At 39.9% G+C, this 21222-nt stretch overlaps 1 protein-coding gene and 1 long non-coding RNA gene across 7 annotated transcripts in view; one reads left to right on the forward strand and one right to left on the reverse strand.

Moving 5' to 3' along the window:
- TNFRSF19 (TNF receptor superfamily member 19) overlaps window positions 1-14854 on the reverse strand; it is an 84690-nt gene extending 69836 nt beyond the window's left edge. The window contains exon 1 of one of the 6 annotated variants that reach the window (XM_036917416.2): window positions 14528-14854. Coding sequence is in view for 3 of the 6 variants with exons in the window: in XM_036917414.2 (XP_036773309.2) it covers window positions 8048-8169 (122 nt within the window). In the remaining 3 variants the exon portion in view is untranslated. Of the gene's footprint in view, window positions 1-6680; window positions 6855-8047; window positions 8483-8647; window positions 8780-14527 lie in introns of those variants that run through there. The other 5 variants (XM_036917419.2, XM_036917414.2, XM_036917413.2 and 2 more) reach the window with 5 other exon arrangements.
- Window positions 14855-14904: 50 nt separating this feature from the next.
- On the forward strand, window positions 14905-20702 carry LOC118928326 (uncharacterized). The gene is made up of 3 exons (XR_005031192.2): window positions 14905-15044; window positions 15942-16037; window positions 17223-20702. It is a non-coding gene; the product is annotated as an uncharacterized LOC118928326 (long non-coding RNA).
- The last annotated feature ends 520 nt before the right edge of the window (window positions 20703-21222 follow it).

The following is a 21222-nucleotide window of genomic DNA, read 5'->3' on the forward strand; positions in this document are numbered from 1 at the left end:
TGGGCTGATCTAGAGTCCAGGTTTGAAAAGTTTTCAGCATGTAAGCCCAATCTGGGTAAAAAAGAGCCTGCCTTCTATCGTGAACTGTCCAGGGAAAATGGCAACGAGAACACCTGGGCTTGCAGTCCGATTTCTTGGCAATGTCACTCGGAGACTACACATTGACAGGGAAAAACAGAACCTATCTCACAGGGGTATTGTGAGGATTAAATGAGATAACGCACAAAAAATGTTTAGCCAGTGCCTGGCCCAAGCTCAAGGCTAATTTATGGTGGTGGATGTTGTTGTCGTGATTGTTACTGAAAACACCACTTTACTGGCATGTGAACTTGGACAAGGTACTTAACTGAGTCTGTTTCTTTAAGTCTAAATTTGGCATAATTGTAATACCCACCTCCTGAGACTGCTGTGAGGAATACATGTGTTTTATAGATATAGAGGTAAATTAATTGATGCAAACTGTTTTTGGCACATAATGAGTGCTATCTAAGCGTTAGCAATGCCTGCTCTTGTTAATGTTACCGAAAATCAAATGATCCAATGTATGTAAACAGTCCTTGAAGACTGTGATCTGAAAGACAAATATGAGACATAATTCGATGGTCACAGTCAAGCAGCTTCTAGACCTACTGGCCAGCAAAAAGTATTCAAAGACTAGGATAGAGTCAAAGCTTGAACTAAGAATTTATACTGTCAAGGGCTGTGTAAAGGCTTTATAATGAGTATACCTTTTTTCCCCTTATTACCAGCCCTGAAGAAGATATTAAGCTCTACACAACGTTGAGAGACAACTGAGGGTCAAAGGACACATTTAAGAGAGATGTTGGAAACTAAGTCAAATTCATGCCTGGTGACTCCAAAACACGGCTCCCAGCCATTCTGCCAGGTTGACTTAGGGTTGTGCCAAGCTACACCGCAGCACCCAGTGACCCTTTGCATTTGGCACAGTTGGCCTACATTGACAAAAGAAACAAAACTATGTAACAATATAATACATTTAATGATTTATCTATTTTTTCAACATGTTTTGATTAAACAGTTACTAGGCACCTGAAAGGAGGTGGTCAAGTTGGGGCGAAACCCTACAAAGTTGCTCTTCAAGGAGCTTTACAGTTTAGCAGGGGTGGTGAGATCTCCTTCTAATATAGCTTGGCCAGGCAGTATTTAGAAATAAACAATTTAGCTGGTGGGGTGTGGTAAGTGTGACTGTGAATTTCCTGGAATAAAAAGAAGCACCTTATGAAATGCCTTGGCATTCATGAAAAGAAGGAAAATTTAATGAAATAACAAGAACTTTAGTAATAATATTTAAAATAAAAATTAGGCCAGGGAATGGTATTTACTGAAATTGCTTTTAACTTCTGGGCGTTCAGGGTAGAAAAGAAATACATTTTTCTATCTAGCCCTTTGGTGTTCTATTTATTTGGGGACGGCTTATCTAAGAAAAGATATACAAATTACTGAGATTATGTGGTGAGTCCACTGGAATTTTCATAGGTTGCCAAAATATCCAGACTAGATAACATCTACAAACAACCTAGCCAACACTTTTGTAAAACATACGCAGGAAATGCCCCTAGCTGAGTAATAAGGGTAAGAGTAATGATCCTGGTTTACTGTGTTCTAGGAGTTTGGAATTTCTGTCTCACTATCTGCTCTTCAGCAATAGTGAGCAGGGTGGCAGTACTGGGAGAACCAGGCACAAAACAGAGACAGGAGCCATAGGAGCTGGCAAAACATTCTGTACAGCGGCACAGACAGGGGCTTTTTATCAAACCAAGCTGCTCAGCCTGATCATTTGAATGAATGGTAATTAATAGGGATGTGTGTTAATTTTCCATCCTCTAAAGGGCATAAAACCAACAGGTGCTGAAGTGCACACACACCTCTTTCACTTGTTTGTCCGAACCATGAAAACCTGGGCTGGTGTGTCAGCAGGCAAAGAGGAAGCAATTTGCAGGCCCGCCGCTAGGGGGAGCAGGTCCAGATCCCAAACCACCCAGGCGATTGCAACCGGCAACTCCCTCAATGCGCCCTCCCTCTTGCCTTGGCGTCTCCCTACACATGCCGGCCCCCTACTGACTGTCAATGTTCTGGGGTATCCCTAAATCTATCATGGACACCTCTCCTTTGTGTTCCCCTAGCACCTCGGAATTACCTCCATCTCATGGCATTATTATCTGATTACTTCTCCCTCTTTGTAGCGCTTATGTTTCATATGACCAGTGGGCATTGTTTTCTTCAGCCACTGCAGCACTTCATTTTTTAAGGTAAGTTTTCAATATTAAAAATAAAGAGTTTTCTTGAAAAATTAGAAACTCTGGCAACCATGAGTCCCACATCAAAGTAACGTGGGCTAGAGCCACGCATCAGCTGTCCATATACAGAACATATATGTCTGGTGCCCTAGTCTCCACCAGTCCCTGTTGTCACGCAGAGCTCTCTTCCTTCATTTTATCACCAATCAAGGTATTGGTGAGTCTACCACCACCAAGGATTTGAAGACTTACATACTAGAATTGTGATTTCGTTCTAGAACTGTAACTCACCCAAAATATGTGCCCAATATATGCTCAAAGAGTAAAGAAATTAACTAATTAGGGATAATATTTTACCTTTCAGGGCTCTTGTAAGGGCTAAAATAATATATGTGGAAAATACGTGCAACTATAACTTGAGATTGAAATAAAAATTACTTTGGTAGAATACAATTCAGATCAGGACCTCATTACTTGAGTGTAGTGCTATATAATATTGACAAAGATCTCTTAGGAGGAAGACCTAGTATTTATCTTTCTAATTTTAGCAACTCAGTAAACTTCCTGGGAATGCTCTTAGTTTTTTACCTTGTAAATGAACAAAAGACATGAATTTTAGAATAATTCAAATAATCTGGGTAATTTTTTCAGAATTTATTTATTTTTTCATCCTTGAAAGCTATTTGATCTACTATCCAACATGCAGTATACACAATAGGTAATGGTTTTCATCTAATAAAACTGTACTACTATTATGTAATGATGCTACATTCAACTCATACATTTTTCCAGTATGCAATAAACAAAATACTTAAAAAAAAATCAACGTTAAAGTAAAACTGGCAGGCTTACAATTTATAAAATCAGCATTGAAATAAAGCCAATGTTATACATACAGCCTTTTACATTTTAATGGTGGAACAAAATTATGAATGGCTTAGCAATAATGTCAGTCCATAGGCAAGAGAATAAGAAATTAATTAGAAATTTAGGGTATGGCTATTTCCAAAGAGGACAACTGCCCCTAGCCTCTAGCTACTCTGTATCTTAGGCTTCAATTTCACTATATTCTGAGAATTGTTCTCCCTGTGTCACGTATTTGGCAGTCCTTTCTGTAGCTGAGGAAGCTCACAAAGGCATGCAGTAAAAAGCATATACATATTGTGGTTGGCTGAGAAGTAAGAAATATTTCCCTTTTTCTAATCATGAAATATTTTTTACTACTCTACAAGCTTTACAACGTTCTGTTGCCAAGTACAATATCTTCAATTTTCCTAAAGCTCAAAAACATTAGGAACCACTCACTGTCAGGCTCTATAATTATTATTTTTTTAACAGACCTTAACCTAGGATAGGGTATTTTGAGGTTAATTCTTTTTATTTTGCTCAGTTGTAGACTCTTACTTTGGCTTAGGAAAATCACTGTCAATTTTCTCAACATGTTCAATCAATATATTATATTATTATATTATTTACATTATTATATTATATTATATTATATTATTTATTATATGTTGGCATATTATAACCAAAGTACTTTCCCCAAAATTCTTAAGTGTTTATCCTAAAATACAAATAGAACAGTTGTAGCTTCAAGGACGAAGGGGACCTCAAACATGGACACAGTCTATCTTAAGAGTACTGTGCACAACTACTTCTAAAACACAGCTGTTTAAATTTTTATTTCAGAAGTAAGTCTGGATATATTCCAAAGCCACTGTTTGTAACATTGGTAGTGCTCTTCTCCAGTAAAGGTAGCCTTCATTCTTCTAGACTCTCCTCCTATTGGACCTTTCCAAGCCCACTGAAGAGCAAAGTAACATTTAATTTGGAGATACACTACATTCCTTTGTCTTAGAGAATTGCTGATGGGTGGTGGTTCTTTTTAAAAACCCAAGTTTTAAAACTTCAGTTTAAAAGGTACATATTCTATGATGTGTGAACTAAAAGATAACCAATACTGTTTAAACATTTTACTTTTAAATGTAAACATTTTAGACAAAATACAATGAACGAACTCACTGCTCAACCAGTAAATAGTGTAAAGAAACCATGTTCAGACTGATTTACTGTTCTTTTTCTTTAGGGTTACTTTAAAAAGGCTACGAACATTTAAAAATCAGCTGCTGTAAGAAAAATACACTCAATGGTTAAACTGTTTCTGGCTCTCATTGCATAAGCAGCTATACGGTGGGCATTCTTAATCATCCTGTAGTCAACAGAGCACGTTGGCCTTTTCCAGAATTGTAAGTGCTTGACTTTAAATATTGATTCATCAGATTTAAAAGGATTTGACTTTTTTCATGTATGAAAAATGCCTGTGTGCTTTTTGTGTTGTGCTAATTTTTGAATGGTGGAACAGGTCACAGGCTCAGATTTTTTAAAAAGGTCAAAAGGAGAATCAAATTCTCTTCATGAGTGTTAGCAGAATTCCTCACGTGTGTTTCAAAACTCCCCCAACATGCCCTAGGTTCGTGTATTAGAGTTGTAACCAGTGAACTAAATTAATATATTAAGGACAGCATGTGGCTATTACATGTCTTACGTGTATTACATTACATGGGAAATGTTTATTTCCCATTCACATGTATATATTATATATGTGTGTGTATGTGAATGTATGTATATGTATGTAAAGTTCATGATTAACGAAGTAAAGAAATTAATTTTCCGTTCTTTTAAAATGGCTCTTATAACTACTTAAATATTAATGACGTTCCTTACTCAAATCTTCTGGAAAGGAAAGCCACTGCCATTTCAAGCGCACAAGTTTCCACATGTCTTTAACCTTAAATTCAAGATCCAGCTTGGACTCGCAGTCAGAAGACACTCTCATCAAAGAAACAACTTCCATGTGTGTTCCAGAAAATACTAACACAACGTCCCAGAGTTAGCACTTACCACGGAAAAAAATTCTAAAGTCAATAAAGACATGTGGCCTAGGTAATAAAGTAGATGTCATATTTTAATAGATCAAAAAATAAAGAACTTACAGAGCTCATGGAAGCATTCTATGTATTGTCAAGGCAATATTTTCAAAATGAAATTGTACTTCTATGTTCTGAATTATTTTCAGAACATGCAAAGAATTCTTTTCCTGTCTTATTTAAAATAGCTGTATTTCTATTTAAATACAGGACTGTATTTAAATAGAAATACATATCTGTGATGATGACTGTCAAAAACTAAAACTGTCTTCTGCAGCATTCAGTTCCCATCCCCTCTAGTTACGTATCTTTAAATTAAGTAATAAGCAGTGTTTGAAATGAAATATATTTCTGAACTCCATGAAAAGTATAACTGGCAAAAACGCCTAAGGGGAAATGCACAACAGAAACCATATTGAGTAAATCCTGAACTAATGCAATATAATCCTCCCTTTTACATATAAATATCTGATCATGAAATAACAAATTAAAATAAATTCTTGTTTGCATAAGTCATGTTTAACCATAACTGTTCCCTGTTTATATAAAGAAATTGTTTCCTAGCAATGGAAAACTGTCACTAGAGTAAAAACTACACCTTTATAAGTATTTTGAGTTAAATTGTTTAATTAAAGAAATACTGAACAACGCTTCTGGTTTGTTTGCAAATTGGGTCTTTTTATTAAAATGCAAAAATAAAGTGACACGAATTTCTTATTCTGGTAAATGTAGGTTTGATGACTACTTCGCGATCATCAAAACAGACCATTGAATTTTGATCCTTCCAAACTTCATTTTACGAGTATATTAACTAATTTCCATTCCATGAAATGGCATCAGAACCTTGACTAGGGCTGTGACATCTGGCCTTCTTTCTAATACCCATCACAGCACTAATAAATACTGCTGATAGCTGCGAAACTTAATTTTTCCACAGAGGACGGTCACGGACTGCTATGCATCTTATGAACGTCCCCCTCCCATCTCCCCAGCACCAGCGGGCAGGGCAGGCCTGCAGGCAGCTCCCGAGGGGCGCGCGCGGAACCTGCCCCTCCGGGCGCTGCGCTCCCGCCACCGCGCGGGCTTGGGGTGCCCGGCACAGGACCGAGCGCCGGGGTTCAAGGCCTGGGAGCCTCCAGCAGAGTCACTTACACCCACATACGCTGGCCCGGCGAGCAGACTTTCTACACAAGATCCCTGGACAGAGAGACAAGTCCCGTCACTGCCATGGCCATCGGAGACCCGGGGGCGCCCGCGCGCGCAAGCTCCAGCGCCGCCGGTGCCCCCGCCCCCGGCGGAGCCCAGCTGTCACCCTGCGCAGGGGTTACCCGGGCCCCGCTTGGTCCGCCCGCCCCCTGCTCTGCGCGAGAGCAGCTCCTGCCAGCGCCCATCCCTCCGTTAGGCAGCCGCCTCCTTCCGGGGCTTCCGTTCCTCGGGCATCTCCAGGAGCGCGCGCTGGGGACCCCGCGCAGCACCGGGCGGAGCGGGTACCTACCTTCCCTTTTTTCCCAGGAGGCTCTGCAGGCCGCGCTCGGGGACTAGGAGCGCGCAGGGCCGACGGGTACGGAACGCGGCGCGCGGCTGGGCCGGGGTCCGCTCCGCGCGCGCGCACGCCCAGCGCTTCCCGGCGCGGCGGGATCCGCGCTCTCCCGTAGCCGGGCAACGCCGCCGCGTCCCGGCCCCGCCCCACCCCGGGCTCCGCCCCCTGCGTGCTCGGCTGCGCCCCCTAGCGGCCCCGGCTCCCGCGACCGCGGTCACGGCGCTGGTGGCCGGCCTGCGCGGCCGCGCACCGCGTCAATGCCTGCCCACCGCACACCTGAGAGAGGGCGGAGGGAGAGGTACACCGAGGCCAGCAGGAGTTTGGCTATGTTGGGGGAACTGCCTTCTGCCCAGGAGGGCGCCTTCCTTTCCACCCTGGACGCATTTCCCAGGACCTTTGTGCCTTTCCCTCGGCAGGGTCGCCCTCTACCCGGGCCCTCTGCATAGGAGGCGGCCCCGGAAAACCACGTGGCCTGTTGGCTCTGGACCATCAAGATCACCATGGCCTAGCTTATCAATAACCACCTCGTTCTTTCATTGATGAATTTTTCCAGCAGACACTCACCGGAGGCTCACCCCTGATCAGAAACCACTAGAGGTCAGGGGGCGTGACCTAGTTCACGGCTGTGGCCACCTCCTCCAGGCCAGGACCAGCAAGTCCATCTTCCAGGGTCACTCAATAAACTCCAGGCCGCTAGCAATGTGGGGGGAGTTTGTTTTCACCACTATTTTGTGTAAAGTATTAAAATTTCTTAACTTCAGTTTGTGCATCTATGAAGCAGAGCTAACAGCGCCCGTTCTGCAGATTTGTTCCGAGTAAAGGCATCATACATGTAAAAAATACTCTTTCAGCAGTAGAGTACTATAGAAATCCAAGCAATTATAGTTTCATCAGTCCAGTGAGTGAATAAATGGGCAACGTTCCTTCCCACGCAATGACTTTGCGGACAGAGAGGCATCCACAGTTTCTCTTGCATTGCTTATATTTTCCCGACACAACTGCACATCTTTTTAGATGGAACCACGTCCTGTGCTTCTTTTCTATACCCCAAGGCCCAGAATAGCTCCTCAATAAATATCTGTTGCATGAATAAGTTTTTAAAGTTTCTTACTGATAGGACATCTTGAGATCTGACACTGAGAGCATCGTAGTGGTGTGTTAGGGTCTTGTGAAAAATACATTAAAAATCCCCAGGGCCACACCTCAACTCAAGGTTGTCTACTTCCAATGTAACACAGCCAGAATATAAATCACAATGATTTATTTGTAAGTGATTTACGAATGATAGACACGATCTTTTCTGAGGCGCAGGTTGCCCTCACCTGTAAACTGTTACCTGGGAGCACTGCAGCCTGTGTCTGCGGCACTCACACACCGTCCCCTGAAGTCGTCTGCTCACCTGGGCTCCTTTCCCCAGCCTTGTGTCACTGTCCGGAGCGCTCATCTTATTTTCTACTGTCGTAGAGCCTGGGATACTCAGTATGCCTTCGCTGAATTATTCTAAGGGCCTCCTTCCTCTTTTCCTCTTCGTTTCACCACCTTTTCCACAGCACAGCCCCTCCACCTCTCACCTGAATATCACACAGTCTTCAAACCTTCTTCCCTGCTGCCCTGTCCAGCCGGCCCTGCTTCCTCCTGCCTTTCATGACTGTCCCTGTCCAGTTAAAAGATTTACAAGAGGTTCCTCATTGTAAAGAGTGGCTTTTAAACTCTTTGCATTATTAGCACTCGGAGATTTCCACGTCTGAGTTCCACGCGCATTTTCAGCCTTATTCTCTCCTCTAGACCGCACGCTTCATATTGTGGCCAAATTGGTCTGCATGCCTTGCCGCCCGTGTGCTCAGAACTTGCCCTTCCCTTTGCTCGCTGAGCTTCCTCTTCCTTCTCACTTCTTTCCCTTAATTCTCTGACTCTGGACCCACCTCACTCCAATCTCAGGACCAACTCAGAAACCCTAACTCCCATGAGACTCTCCAAATGCGCAATCTTCTTATTGCAGTGACAGCACCCGCCACCTTCTTCCTGCGTGGGAAGCATCTGTGACTTAGATTTCTTCCTCAGGAGTTAAAAATGCTTTCAGAGAAGGCACATACTTTGTTCAAACTTGTATCTCCGATAGTATCAAACATTCAAACAAATGTTTAATAAATGTATTCTGAGTGGATTTAATCTGATAATTTAGGAACTACCTCTCTGACTGCAGCCAAATGCTTTTTCCCTCTGGCATCCTTTTGTATTTAGAGACAGTAACACATTATTTAGTTCATTAGTTCTTGCATTGAGTCCTGTGTGTATGATTGACGTTCCCCATCAGCCTTTTAGCTCACTCTGGAGAGAGACCCCGGTGTTAACTAACATGCACAGGCTTTGGCAGCAGATTATCTGGTCTTGGATGCCAATTTACCATTCACTAGTTGCATGCCCTAGGAAAAGTTACTTCACCTCCATAAATTTCTGTTTCTTCACCTGTAAAATGCATTGTGGTGACTTTTGGTAATTGTTAAATAAGATAAAGTAGTTAAAGCACATGACACATAGTAAGTGCTCACTAAATGGCAGCCACTATCAGTACCATTACATCTTTTGTAGGGTATACAATGTCTAGCATCAGTAAATAAATGATAATTGAGGTGACATTTGACAGAGAGGCCAAAGAGCATTGAACCTCTGCAGTCTGCTAGTATACGCATTTTATTCTGTAATGAAGCATGCTAAGTTACATGAATAACCTTACCTCACTGTGAGGGTTTACATGATCTGGAGACGGTGTCTGAATGGGAACCCATACACACAGGTGAGGACCAGTGGTAGTACAAAAAGAACTCTATGATTTCTAGGCTCATTCAGAATGAAATCAATGCTTAGAGTTAGGGCTGTAAGCATTTTTCTCCCTTTAAAACACTGAATAACATTAATAGGTTGAACTTTGTGCTGCAGAGGCCAAATTGTTATGAGGCTTTTGATAGAGGTGTCATTATTAAGATTATGTTAGGGGTTGGTTTTCTGAAGGCAGTTGAAGCAATAGTTAAGCTGATACAAAGTGTATTTTTTTAGGATATTTAAAAAAAAAAAAGTTTAACTAATGAAGTCACAAACTTCTTTTAAAAATAGTGTCAGAGTTATGCTAGCTCACTAAAAGCAAAGTTAATGGAAAATTGTTTGACATAATCATTTCTAATATAAACCATTATTCTTGGAGAAAACGGAATAGAATGCAAGCTACATGGGAATACTGGATTTTGTCTGTTAGTCACAGTGCCTGATACATAGTAGGTACTCGTTAAAAATCTGTTGAATTAATTAATAAATGGGGGGTGAGAATCTCAACGATTAATAAAGTTTGCCAAATATAGTTAAAATAAGGGAAAAAATAAACAAGACCCAGATATTTAAGTAATTTCCAACATCCATGGCTGCCAATTATAGATTATCAGTGTAGGGTTGGGGCCAGACATTGAGTGACTTGCTCAAGGTCACACATGAAATTAATAATAAAGCTGAAATCAAAATCCAGGCTCCCTGAATTGTAACATGATCTTCACCGTACCACTAGTGCATACATAAACCAACATACATAAAAAGGCCAAGGAGGTTATTTATTTCATTTATATAACGTCAAACTCCTGACATTTATAGAGCAAAGTTGTTGTAAGTTATAGCACTTGCACTGATCCTTTTGAGTTTATGACACCCCCATCGGCCAGACTTTTTACGTGTTTAATGAGAGAAGAAATATGCCACTGACTCTCCTCCTCTCTTTGCTGGTAAATATGGCAGACTCCTCTGTATATGGTTGAATTAAGGAGCAGGTTCTCTGGGAAGCAGGCCATGATGCTATAGGGGCGCCCAAGTTTAGGGACGTTAAGGAGATGGAGGAAGCTCCTCTAAAGAGAGTGTGGTTTACCTTGGAAGCAATGCTTTGATAAAGTTGCTTTCAACCCCTGTCATCACCCCATGTGCCCCTCCCCCTTTTCACCAAAGAGAAAAGTTAAGTCACAATGGGTGGTATCAAACTACCTCTCAATCTAAGGATGTGTGACTCAGTGACATCTGAGTGGTGATTTGGGCAAGTAGGTGGATTTGAGGGGCAACCTTGGAACCAAAGCTAAATGGCTTGTGACAGCAGAGGAGAAATTAAGTACAGCCTCCAGGGGACCTCTGTCTACCCTCCTTTCCATAAGCAGCCCACCCTCTGAATTTGCACTGACAAAAGGTTAAAGAATCACTCTTTAAAGGGACACCAAATCATTAATTTTCCCAGGGTGCCTTGGACTGGCCCAGCCGTCCCAGGAGAAGTCTGACCAGAGGGGTGTCAGCTGAGTCCCTGCGCAGCCCTGAGGCAGACGTAGAAAGGCTTGAGTCTTGAGGTCCCTTACAGCTATCGATTCTAGGCCAACTGATGGAGATCTCTAATCAAAACCTTCCAATAGCTTTCATAAGATATATCAAAAGAAAGAAAGAAAACAGAGCCTATTTTTTTGGACAAAATTTTGGCTATAATGTTTGCAGAGAGTCAAGTTTGTGCTATATAATTCTTATAATAGAAAGAAGTAAGCTGTTTAGCCCTATAAAAAAAAGAACCCAATTTTCAAATCAGATAGACCTTAGCGCCACTTAACTAGCCCTGTGTCCTTGTACAGTCTCTCTGAGACTCACTTTCTTCATCTGTATAGTGGGGATGACACACTTAATTGAAAATTTAAATGAGTGTTTTTAAAAAATATCGTTAGATTGCCCAGCCCACAAGTACTCAATAAATATCAGTGAATTAGTTCATAATTAGTAAATATTAGTGAATGTTACAAAGTAATAAACTGTAAAGCTTTATTATGAAACCTGCATGAGGGTGCTAAGACACAAGGACAGTTATTTGGCTTGAGAGCAGTGCATACCTGTAAAATGTACAGTCAATAAATTCTTTAAATTTATTCATGAGAAATACATAATTTCCCCAGAAAAAAGCCAGAGAATTAATGAAAACATGTTCAAAGATTCCTGACATAATCAAATGTTAATATGGAACACATTATCATGTACAAACCCATACCAAATTTGCAAACTGCAATCTCACAAAAGTCCACTGGGAATCTCTCTTGAGGAATAATGATCTTTCATTAACTATTAAACTTTCCATGGACCCAACTGACATCTTCTAAGAAAATATCAATACCTTGGAAACACACAAAGAGGTGCTTATATAATGCCAGACCTGCAATATACACATATAGGCAGACACACGCAAATATATATAATCCCACATCGCGTTGATGTATTATATTTTTCTGTGAAAATTATTTCCAGGGTTATGGTGAATTATGTATAGTAGTGTTGAGACTGTTTAGAAATAGAAAAGCCAAAGGAATAGTTAAGCAGTAAGCAGACTAATCCAGTTGACTGACGTATCTATCATGGAAACAGAAAATGTATTGCAGTAGGAAGTGGTTATCTTTATCTTTCAAGTAAACATTGTTCGCTGATCAGCTACACAGTGCATTTGTTTCAGCAGCTGTTGGAAAAGAGACTATGCATGGTGACTAGGTCTTGGAAAACTAGCCATAGGACCTTAGGTAAGTTTTCCTAGTCTCAGTTTCCTCATCTGTAAAATGACCATAAAAATTCCACCCTGCTTATTTCATAAAGATGTTCTGATCAACTTTCCCATTTCACACATGAGAAAACTGAGTAGTGAAGTGACTCTCTTAAGGTCACATACCTTATCAGTGACAGAACTGAAACTAGAAATAGGTCTTTTGAAGACTTGGACTTCTTGCAGTAACAAAGCTACCATTGAAGCAATAAAAGGGAAAGAGCTTTAAAAAATGTAACATAAGCTTCCTGTTCAGCAGAAGTATTATGGAGCATATCTACTTAAATCACAGCCAAGATCACGTAGGAATTAATTTAAAATGCCTTTGAGATGTACCTGTACATGAGCAATAGCCCCTCTCTTTTAAAATCAAATACAATGCTTCATTTCTTAAAGAAGACACAGAAAGTAAACAATCAGCTGACTTAATTCAGACACTGAAGTGGATTTTCACAGATTTGACTTGCCCAAGCTAGTTTTCTACAAAGCCTATATTAATCAGATAATTTCTAATTCCCACTTTAGTTTTGTGCTGAGGAGAGTGTGTATTTGTTTAAATGAACCTAGGAGCAGAATAGACAGTCACTGAAAAAATTTTTTTAAACTCAAATCTAAACTAAATGATCCATTTCCAACGCATACTGATTTCTTTAAGCATCTTATCCAGGCGTTACTTTAAAAGCTTAATTTTCTTTATCTGAATGAGAACATGAATATGTTTTTTGTGATTTAAAGAGTAGTTTTTCAATAAACAAATGAAAAAAATCAACCTAACCTGAATATTGTCCAGCATATTGTGAACAGGCTTTGTTGCATTGTCAGTGGAACAAAAATTCCAGTGCCTCTTTGGCATGACTAAAAACGCTAGTTAAATCTTTTAGATTAAATTCTTACTGAAACATTTAAAAAATATATAGTCTGTTTAGAATGGTTTGAAATAATCTCCATTAGCTCTTAGAGTTTTAAATTTAAGCAAAGAATGCTAAATAATTAATGCCCTCCTAACATAAAGAGGAAATTTTAGTCAGTAATTTAATTAACCGACTCTGAAAAATTAATTACATATGAAATGAGACTCATCAGACCTTCCTGTTTCATCAGAATTTCAGACTAACGGATAACGAGTCTTATCAGTTACAATTTCTTTGTGGTTCACCTAGCACAGAATGGACAATTATGATGATAATTAAATATTCTACCCAAATAAACTTAGCACTAGGACATTAAAATGAATTAATGTGAACACACAGCTGTATTAAGTTCCTGCACCTCAATGTAAAGATTGTGCTGGGTATGTATGTAATCATTGAATTGACAAAAAAAAAAAAGAGAAAAAAACAGTTAAATTTCAAATTCAGCACAATAGTATATTTTGGTTTTGCCATGTGGAGCATAAAGTGAAAATGTGACTAAAAACTATGTAACGTAATAACTTGATTACTCAAAGACTTTTCATAAACAGCAAATTTTAACTTACAACAGCTGTCACTATAAATTTAAAGTAAAATGTAAATTCAGGAATATTGACCTTGTGAATGTTTCTGTAAATAAGGCTTGTGCTTTTTTCAAAAGTTACAGAAAATCACTAGTCTTTTTTTTTAACCCAATTTGGCACAACTTTGCCCTCACTGTTTTTAAAATCCTTCAGTTTTACACATAAGCGGCTTTAATCATTCTTGAGTGCCTTTTCAGCGATTCCCTTGAGGACACAAACTGCCTAAGGAAATGTATTTAATAGGTTTAAGTCTTGAAGGTGAGAGAATAAATAAACGAAAGAAACAAACATTGCTGGAGATGCACTAAATAAACTCTTTTACATAAGAAAACAAAGAAAGACTGGCAGCAAATAGTTCAGGGCCTGTTTCCTAAATAAAGTAACCAGTAAATACTTAGAGCAATTACAGTTTACAGATCTCAGGCTCTGAAGCACCGGTTGTATGCTAAACTTAGCACTCTCCTGTTTTGTCCTGTTTGAACAACTCATTTCCAAGCAAAATTTGCATGACAAATTATAAACCCTTCTGTACAAACAGCTAAAATGAGATCGAGTATCATATTTACTCTGACACATACATGTAGCATAAGCTAGTGTTCAAGTGTTTCATTGATGAAAACCAAAAACCATCTTTTCGAACACACAGGGAAAGCGAAGTGAAAGCTACACAAAACACGAAATGCTCTTCCTGCAACGTGCTGAACGCTTTCCAGTACTCACCCTGTCGGCAGCTCCGTTTCTCCTTGGCAGCCCTTCTGTGCCAAATGCTTCTACCTTCCCAAAAATGTATGTCAGCACAAGCCCAGACGAAACTTCAAATCCAGGAAAATAAAATTAACCATGCAGATCAAAGGCGGAGGAGCAGGGAGATGAAATGCCCCGTAATCTGATCAGTGATCAGTCTCAGAACATCAAAGGCAGAGCTAAATTTATATACGTGCGTGGATCTCAAGAAGCTCACTTCCAGCAGGTAGGCGGCTTCCCTCCCGCCTTCTAGTCCACAGATTCTTTTGTTTGACACGGATCACGTTGTTTTCCTCTTTTTTCTTTTTTGCAACGAGGCGATGCCCGTGCTTCTCCCGAGCTTGGGCTGAGTGGCTGGATCCGTGGCTGCGCGGGTTCCCAAGCTCGCGGTGATTGTGTGCTGGGAGCTCTGCCTAGTGCCAGCGGGTTCTGCTTTATCCCTTTCATCTCGCTGCACTCAGATCCCATGACATCATTCAGCGCCCCGGGACTGGTAGGAGAGCTGTAATTCAGCCTGCGGGGGAGTTCAGCTCGTAAAAGCCAGGATTTGCCTGATTTCCAACCGCGTTAGGCTATTTGTGCCCCCACGCAGGGCAGTTTCTCTTATCTTTTCTCCCCAGTTGGAAAGGACGGGCGGGTGCTGCGGGATGATGCTAGTGTGACAAGATTCCTGACCCATCCGGGTTCCAAATGACAGCCTTCCGTTATTGCCTCCGCTCTGATAAAAATCACAATTTTTCACAAAGACTGGGTGCCAAATATTCAGAAGAGTGAATTATCACTATAAAGCGATTCGGAAAAACGCTCGGGGGGCCCTGCCAGATGGAGAGGATAACATTTGAAGACACGTGCTTTGGTTTTAAATGTGATAAGCCTTTAAGGATTTTAAGAACCCTGTCTTTTCCTTGAAACTTAAATTATTAGAAATTGACTGTTTATTAAAGTGTTTTTTTAATGAAAGTAATTAATCAGCTGATAACGAACAGTTAAGCAGTGACTGATACCTGCCACCCTCTTACTTAAGCCCTTGGGCGGAGATTTAGTCTTGGATTTATCCTGAGACTCTGAAAATTAGATTTTAGAAGAAGGTGTAGTTCTTAGGTATAATTCATTAACACAGAGGAAAACACTCCCCTGTGCGTACCCCAAAGTTCTATTACTTGCCTTTTATAGTAGGGTTTTTTCTAAATCCAGAGTTTGGACTCTTCACTCATTAAAAATCACCACATTAGTCCAATTCTCCGAATTTAAAATTAAACCTGTTGATATTATTGCTTAGAATACTCTTATCACAGTCCTGTAACAATGGCAGAATCAATAAAATAAGATTACTTTTATTTTTAGTATTTATCAAAATAGAAGATAATAAGAATTTTTATCTTTATTACAGTCCATGACACATGACATTTCTGAGGCCTGGAACACTCTTGCATGGGCTAAAGGAAGTTTTCCTATTTTATAATGGAAGTTTGCCAACTTTTAGAAGGTCAGTGGAAAATATTTTTGCAAAACTCAGAAAACAGTAGAAGTTAATCTTTCTTTATATACTTCCCTCCCTAATTGATTTCATCCAACTCCTGATGTGACATTTGAAAATGTAGTTTATGATGTGTTTATTGCCAGACTTTTATGATGCTTGAACAAATTTTAATAGAAAAACATTCAGTTTGAATAGCTAATGAGTTCAGTATAACATTTAAATAGGCTTATTTTTCAACATTTCTTTTATAATTTTTCCATCTCATACAATATTTCTCAAAGATGCACAGAGCTCAGATGGTCTTCGAAGTTGCACGTGTGATTCTCTGTGATTTCTCAAAAGTAGAGCCAGGAAACGCCTGTGATATCTAGACTCCACATAACGTCTCCTGGGCGCCTTTGAATAGACAGGAACTGTTCAAAAGGACAGAATCTTTCCAAGTGGGCATGTGCCCATTTCTTCTCTGTGGTAATCCAGCCCTGCAACCAGCATGAAACCCAAATCCCTGATATCCTGACGTTAAATCCTAACAACCAGATGAACTGTAAGCTTCTTGGCACCAGCAAGTACATCCTCGTGTCTTGATAGAGAGCCACACCAATAGAAAAAGGTGAGGGGCTGAATCAGGATCTTATAGTTCCACTGGGAGCTCAGAGAACTTACAGGAAAACCAGTCGATGATCCTCAAATGTACACAAATCTCACTACAGAAGATTTGTTGTTCAGACTATGTTTAGCAATGCAATATCATCTCCAGTGGAAGATTTATTCACCCGCCCCCGCCCTCCCCTCAAGCCGCCCCATGTGTGAGATGAAAGGGACTGAGGTTAGGGCCCCTTCTGTCACCAGGGGCCGAGCGCGGCTAGAGGCCCGCCTCCAAGGAGGAGTGACCTCCTGACCCAGGCTCATTAGTGCTGCGCCCCAGCCCGTGGAGCTGCCTGCACTGTGGAGATGTGGCCGCACAATTGTTATTTCTGAACAGCACCAGGAAGGGGAGCTACTGCAAAGCTTTTCTCTTTTCCTTCCAAAAAGCTTAGATTAGTGAAATTAAATCTGATGCGATGGTGATAAGAAATAGGTCCCTACACTCTACATAATTACCTGCTTTAATCACACCATGCCGCAGTATTATATCAATGATCCTGAGTGCCACATTGCAGTATAAATGGCTTATTTTTCTCTCTTCCCCAGGTTCCGTGTCAGCCCCCTGGAGCAGGGGGCGCAATCTGCGCCAGAGGGAGGAGCTCACTGCTGCACTGCACAGCACAGAAGCTGAAGGAGCTTCAGTTGTTCGTATCAAAGAATGGAGGAGGCTTCCCGAGATTCTTGAGAGCAGGTCTCATGTAGCCCCCCAAATGCCACTGACTGCTATTTTCTTTCCAACACATGAAACATGTTTCCCTTGTTTCCTTACCTCAACAAGCAATTCACATAATTTCTACAATTTATATGGATATAGGTTCATGTAATCCATAATATTTTTTCCATCAAGTGTCAAAGTTCTTGGAGTTACCTAGAACTCTCTTCTAATGCTGTCTCCTCTAAACTTTCTGTTCAGAGGATACATCCTGGATTATGTCAGATAACACAGCTTTGTATACATAAATTGGGAAGAATGATTTTAGAATGTGTTTCATTTACATGCTTGTGTATGTGTTAAGAAGCTAGATGTTATGGGCACTGGAGTCAGAAAGGCCTGGGGTTAAGTCTCTCTCTTATTATCTGTGATTCAGTAACTGTTTGGACAATTTGGGCAAGATACTTAATCTCACTGAGCTTAATTTTCCTTAACTGTAGGAAAGGGACATCTGCTTCCCTGGAGGTGAGACGGTGAGCTTACGCAGAGGCCATCAAGCCCCCACACTCCTGGGTTGAAATTGAAGAGACCATTTGTTCTCCCATGTTCACTGCAGCCTTATTCATAATAGTCAAGACATGGAAATAATCTAAGTGTCTATCAGATGAGTGGATAAAGGAAATAGGCTCTGTCCAATATACAATGGAATATTATTCAGCCGTAAAAAAGAAGGAAGTCCTGACATTTGTGACAACATGGATGAACCTGGAAGATAGTGAAATAAGCCAGACACAGAGAGACAGATATTGCATGATCTCACTTATATGTGAAATCTAAAACAAAACACTAAACTCATAGTAAGAGAGAGGAGAATGGTGGTTACCAGAGGCTGGGGTGTGAGGGGAAAGGGGAGATGGAAGAAAGAATGGTGGTGGCTGGGGCTTGGGGGGATGGGTCAGGGGGAGTTAGTGTTTAATGGGTACAGATTTTCAGTCTTGCAAGATATAAAGAGTTCTGGAGATGGACAATATAAATGTGCTTAATATGACTGAAGTGTACACTTAAAATGGTTAAGAGGGTAAATTTAATATTATGTGTATTTACCACAATAAAAACAATTCAGAAAATAAAAAGAGCATCACGCAGAAAAATCTTTCCACAGAAAAGCTAGGTTCTCTTGCCTTTCTCTGAGAATTAAAGAGCAATCGTGAAACACCAGCATTTGTTTGGGTGATGAAACTCAAATCTGAGTTGGGCTCAATATTCCCAAGGGGCAGGGAAGACTATCACACAGCTCCTGGTCCCATTAATCTGAAGCCAAGGTGACTGGGTGACTGTCCTGAGGCCAGTTTTACATTATCTGGTTACCCTCTACGTGACTTAAAAAATAAATGGTTCAAACCTGTTATTGTTCCAACCCAGTTTCATATTGTGAAATTCTAACTAACCCCCACTGCCTTGCAATGTGACCTTGCCTGGAGACAGAGCCTTTACAGAGGTGACCAAGTTAAAATGAGGTCATTAGGATGGACGTTAATCCAGTATGACTGGTGTCCTTATAAAAAGGGGAAATTTGGACACAGACACCCACAGGGGGAAGGTGATGTGAAGGCTTGGGGCAAAGACGGTCAGCTACAAGCCAAGGGGAGAGGCCCGAGGCAGATTCTTCCCTCAGGGGCCTCAGAAGGAACCAGCCCTGACAAACCTTGATTTCAGACTTCCGGCCTTCAGACTGAGGCTATCACTTCGTGCTGTTTAAGCCCCTCAATCTATAATACTTTGTTACAGCATCCCTGAGAAACCAATACAGAGCCTTATCCATACCGAAGACTTGCATTCTTCTCAGTCTGCTTCCTGAAGATCCCTCAGCTCCTGTGAACACCTTCTGCCTGGCTGGACTGTTTGTCTTTGTGGGCAGAAGTTTCCTTCCTTCTCCAAAGTGCTAGTTCAGGGCACTGTTGAGCGAAGCAGAGTATTACTGAACTTAAAGAGAGGGATTAAAGCACAATTTTTTGTTATTATAAATAAAACTGCCATGACCACTGGTCTACAAGGCTTTGAGTGGATATACATTTTCGTTCTCCTAGGTAAATACCTAGTAGACTTTTTGTGTTATGTGATATATGTTTAACTTTACAAGAAAAAAATGCCAAACTGTTTTCCAGAATGGTTGTATGATTTCACACTCCTGTCAGCAATATATGAGATTTCCCTTTGCTTGTCTATCCTTGATGACACTTGATATTGTCAGTCTTTGTAATTTTAGCCATTCAGATGGAGTCTAGAGGCACCTCAGGATGGTTTTAATTTACATTTTGCTGATGTCAGTGCTTAATTTTTTATACATATACATTTCATTTTTTAGGATAATTTTACATTGACAGAAAAATTAGGTAGTTATTACAGAGATTTCCCATATACCCTCTGTGCCCTGTACACAGTTTCCCCTATTATTAGCATCTTTTATCAGTGTGGTATATTTGTAATAATCAATGAACCAATATTAATATATAATTCTTAATTGAAGTACTTAGTTTACATTAAAAGTACACTTTTTTGTCGTGCAGTTCTATGGTTTTTGACAAATGCATAATATGTATCTGCCATTATAGTATCATACAGAATAGTTTCATTGCCCTAAGAATCCTCTGTACTCCACCTATTCATCCTTCCATTTCTTGCCCCTGAGCCCCTTTACTTCTGATCCCTTTAGAAGTCTCCATAGTTTTGCTTTGGAGCAAAATATCACAAAATAGGAATCATACAGTATCATACAGTATGTAGTCTTTTCAGATTGTCTACTTTCACTTAGTCATATTTATTTAAACTCCTCCATTCTTTTTCATGAACTGATAGCTCATTTCTTTTTATTGCTGAGTAATGTTCCATTATCAGCATAAATATGTTTCACATATTTTGCTATTTATACCTAAGTAATTTTTTGTTGTTTATGTGAAAGATACTGTTTTCTCAATTACAAATTCCAATTGTTCATCACTAATCTATAGAAATACAATAGATTCTTGTGTACTAATGTTTTATTCTGTCACCTTCCTAGATTTAGATTCATTTACTAGTTCTGGGAATTTTTTTAAAGGTTCTTTGGGATTTTCTGAATGAATAATGATGCTATCTACAAACTGAGATTGTTTTATTATTTCTTCAATCGATTTGTCTTTTATTTCTTTTTCTTGCCTTACTGAACCAGCTCAGTCTTCCATGAGGATGCTGAAGGAGTGATGAGACAAAATTTCCTTGCCTTTGTCTTGATCTCAAGGAGAAAATTCAGTTTTTCACCACTAGTAAATTGTAGCTGTAGAGTTTTTTTGTAGATGCTCTTTATCAAATTGAGAAGGGTCCCATTTATTCCTAATTTCCTGAGAGTTTTTAATATAAATATATATATTTATATCTATTATAAAAGATATGTGTGAAATGCTTTTTCTGCCTCTATTGAAGTGGTTATATGGCTTCTCCTTAGTTTGTTTATATAGCAAATTACACTGATTGATGTTTGAATTTTGGCTTAGTCTTGCATTCTTGGGATTTGGTTGTGGTATATGAGCCCTTTTATTTTTATATTTGAGCCCTTCTTGGGATTTGGTTGTGATATGAGTTGGATTTAATTTGATATATTTTTACATTTATGTTCATGAAGAATAATGATCTCTAGTTTTCTTTTCTATGCCTCTGTTTAGTGTAGGTATAGGGTAATGCTGGCCTTGTAAAATGAGTTGAGAATGAGTTACCTCCTTCTCTATTTTTCTAGAAGAATTTGTGAAGAATTGGTATCATTTCTCCCTAGATATAACATTACCTTTTTATAAAGCATACACCATGGCACAGATGCTATTTATGATTTATTGAAAATGACTATGGAATTTTCTTAATTTT

This window comes from Manis pentadactyla, chromosome 2, assembly GCF_030020395.1.
Source record: "Manis pentadactyla isolate mManPen7 chromosome 2, mManPen7.hap1, whole genome shotgun sequence".
Lineage (NCBI taxonomy): Eukaryota > Metazoa > Chordata > Mammalia > Pholidota > Manidae > Manis > Manis pentadactyla.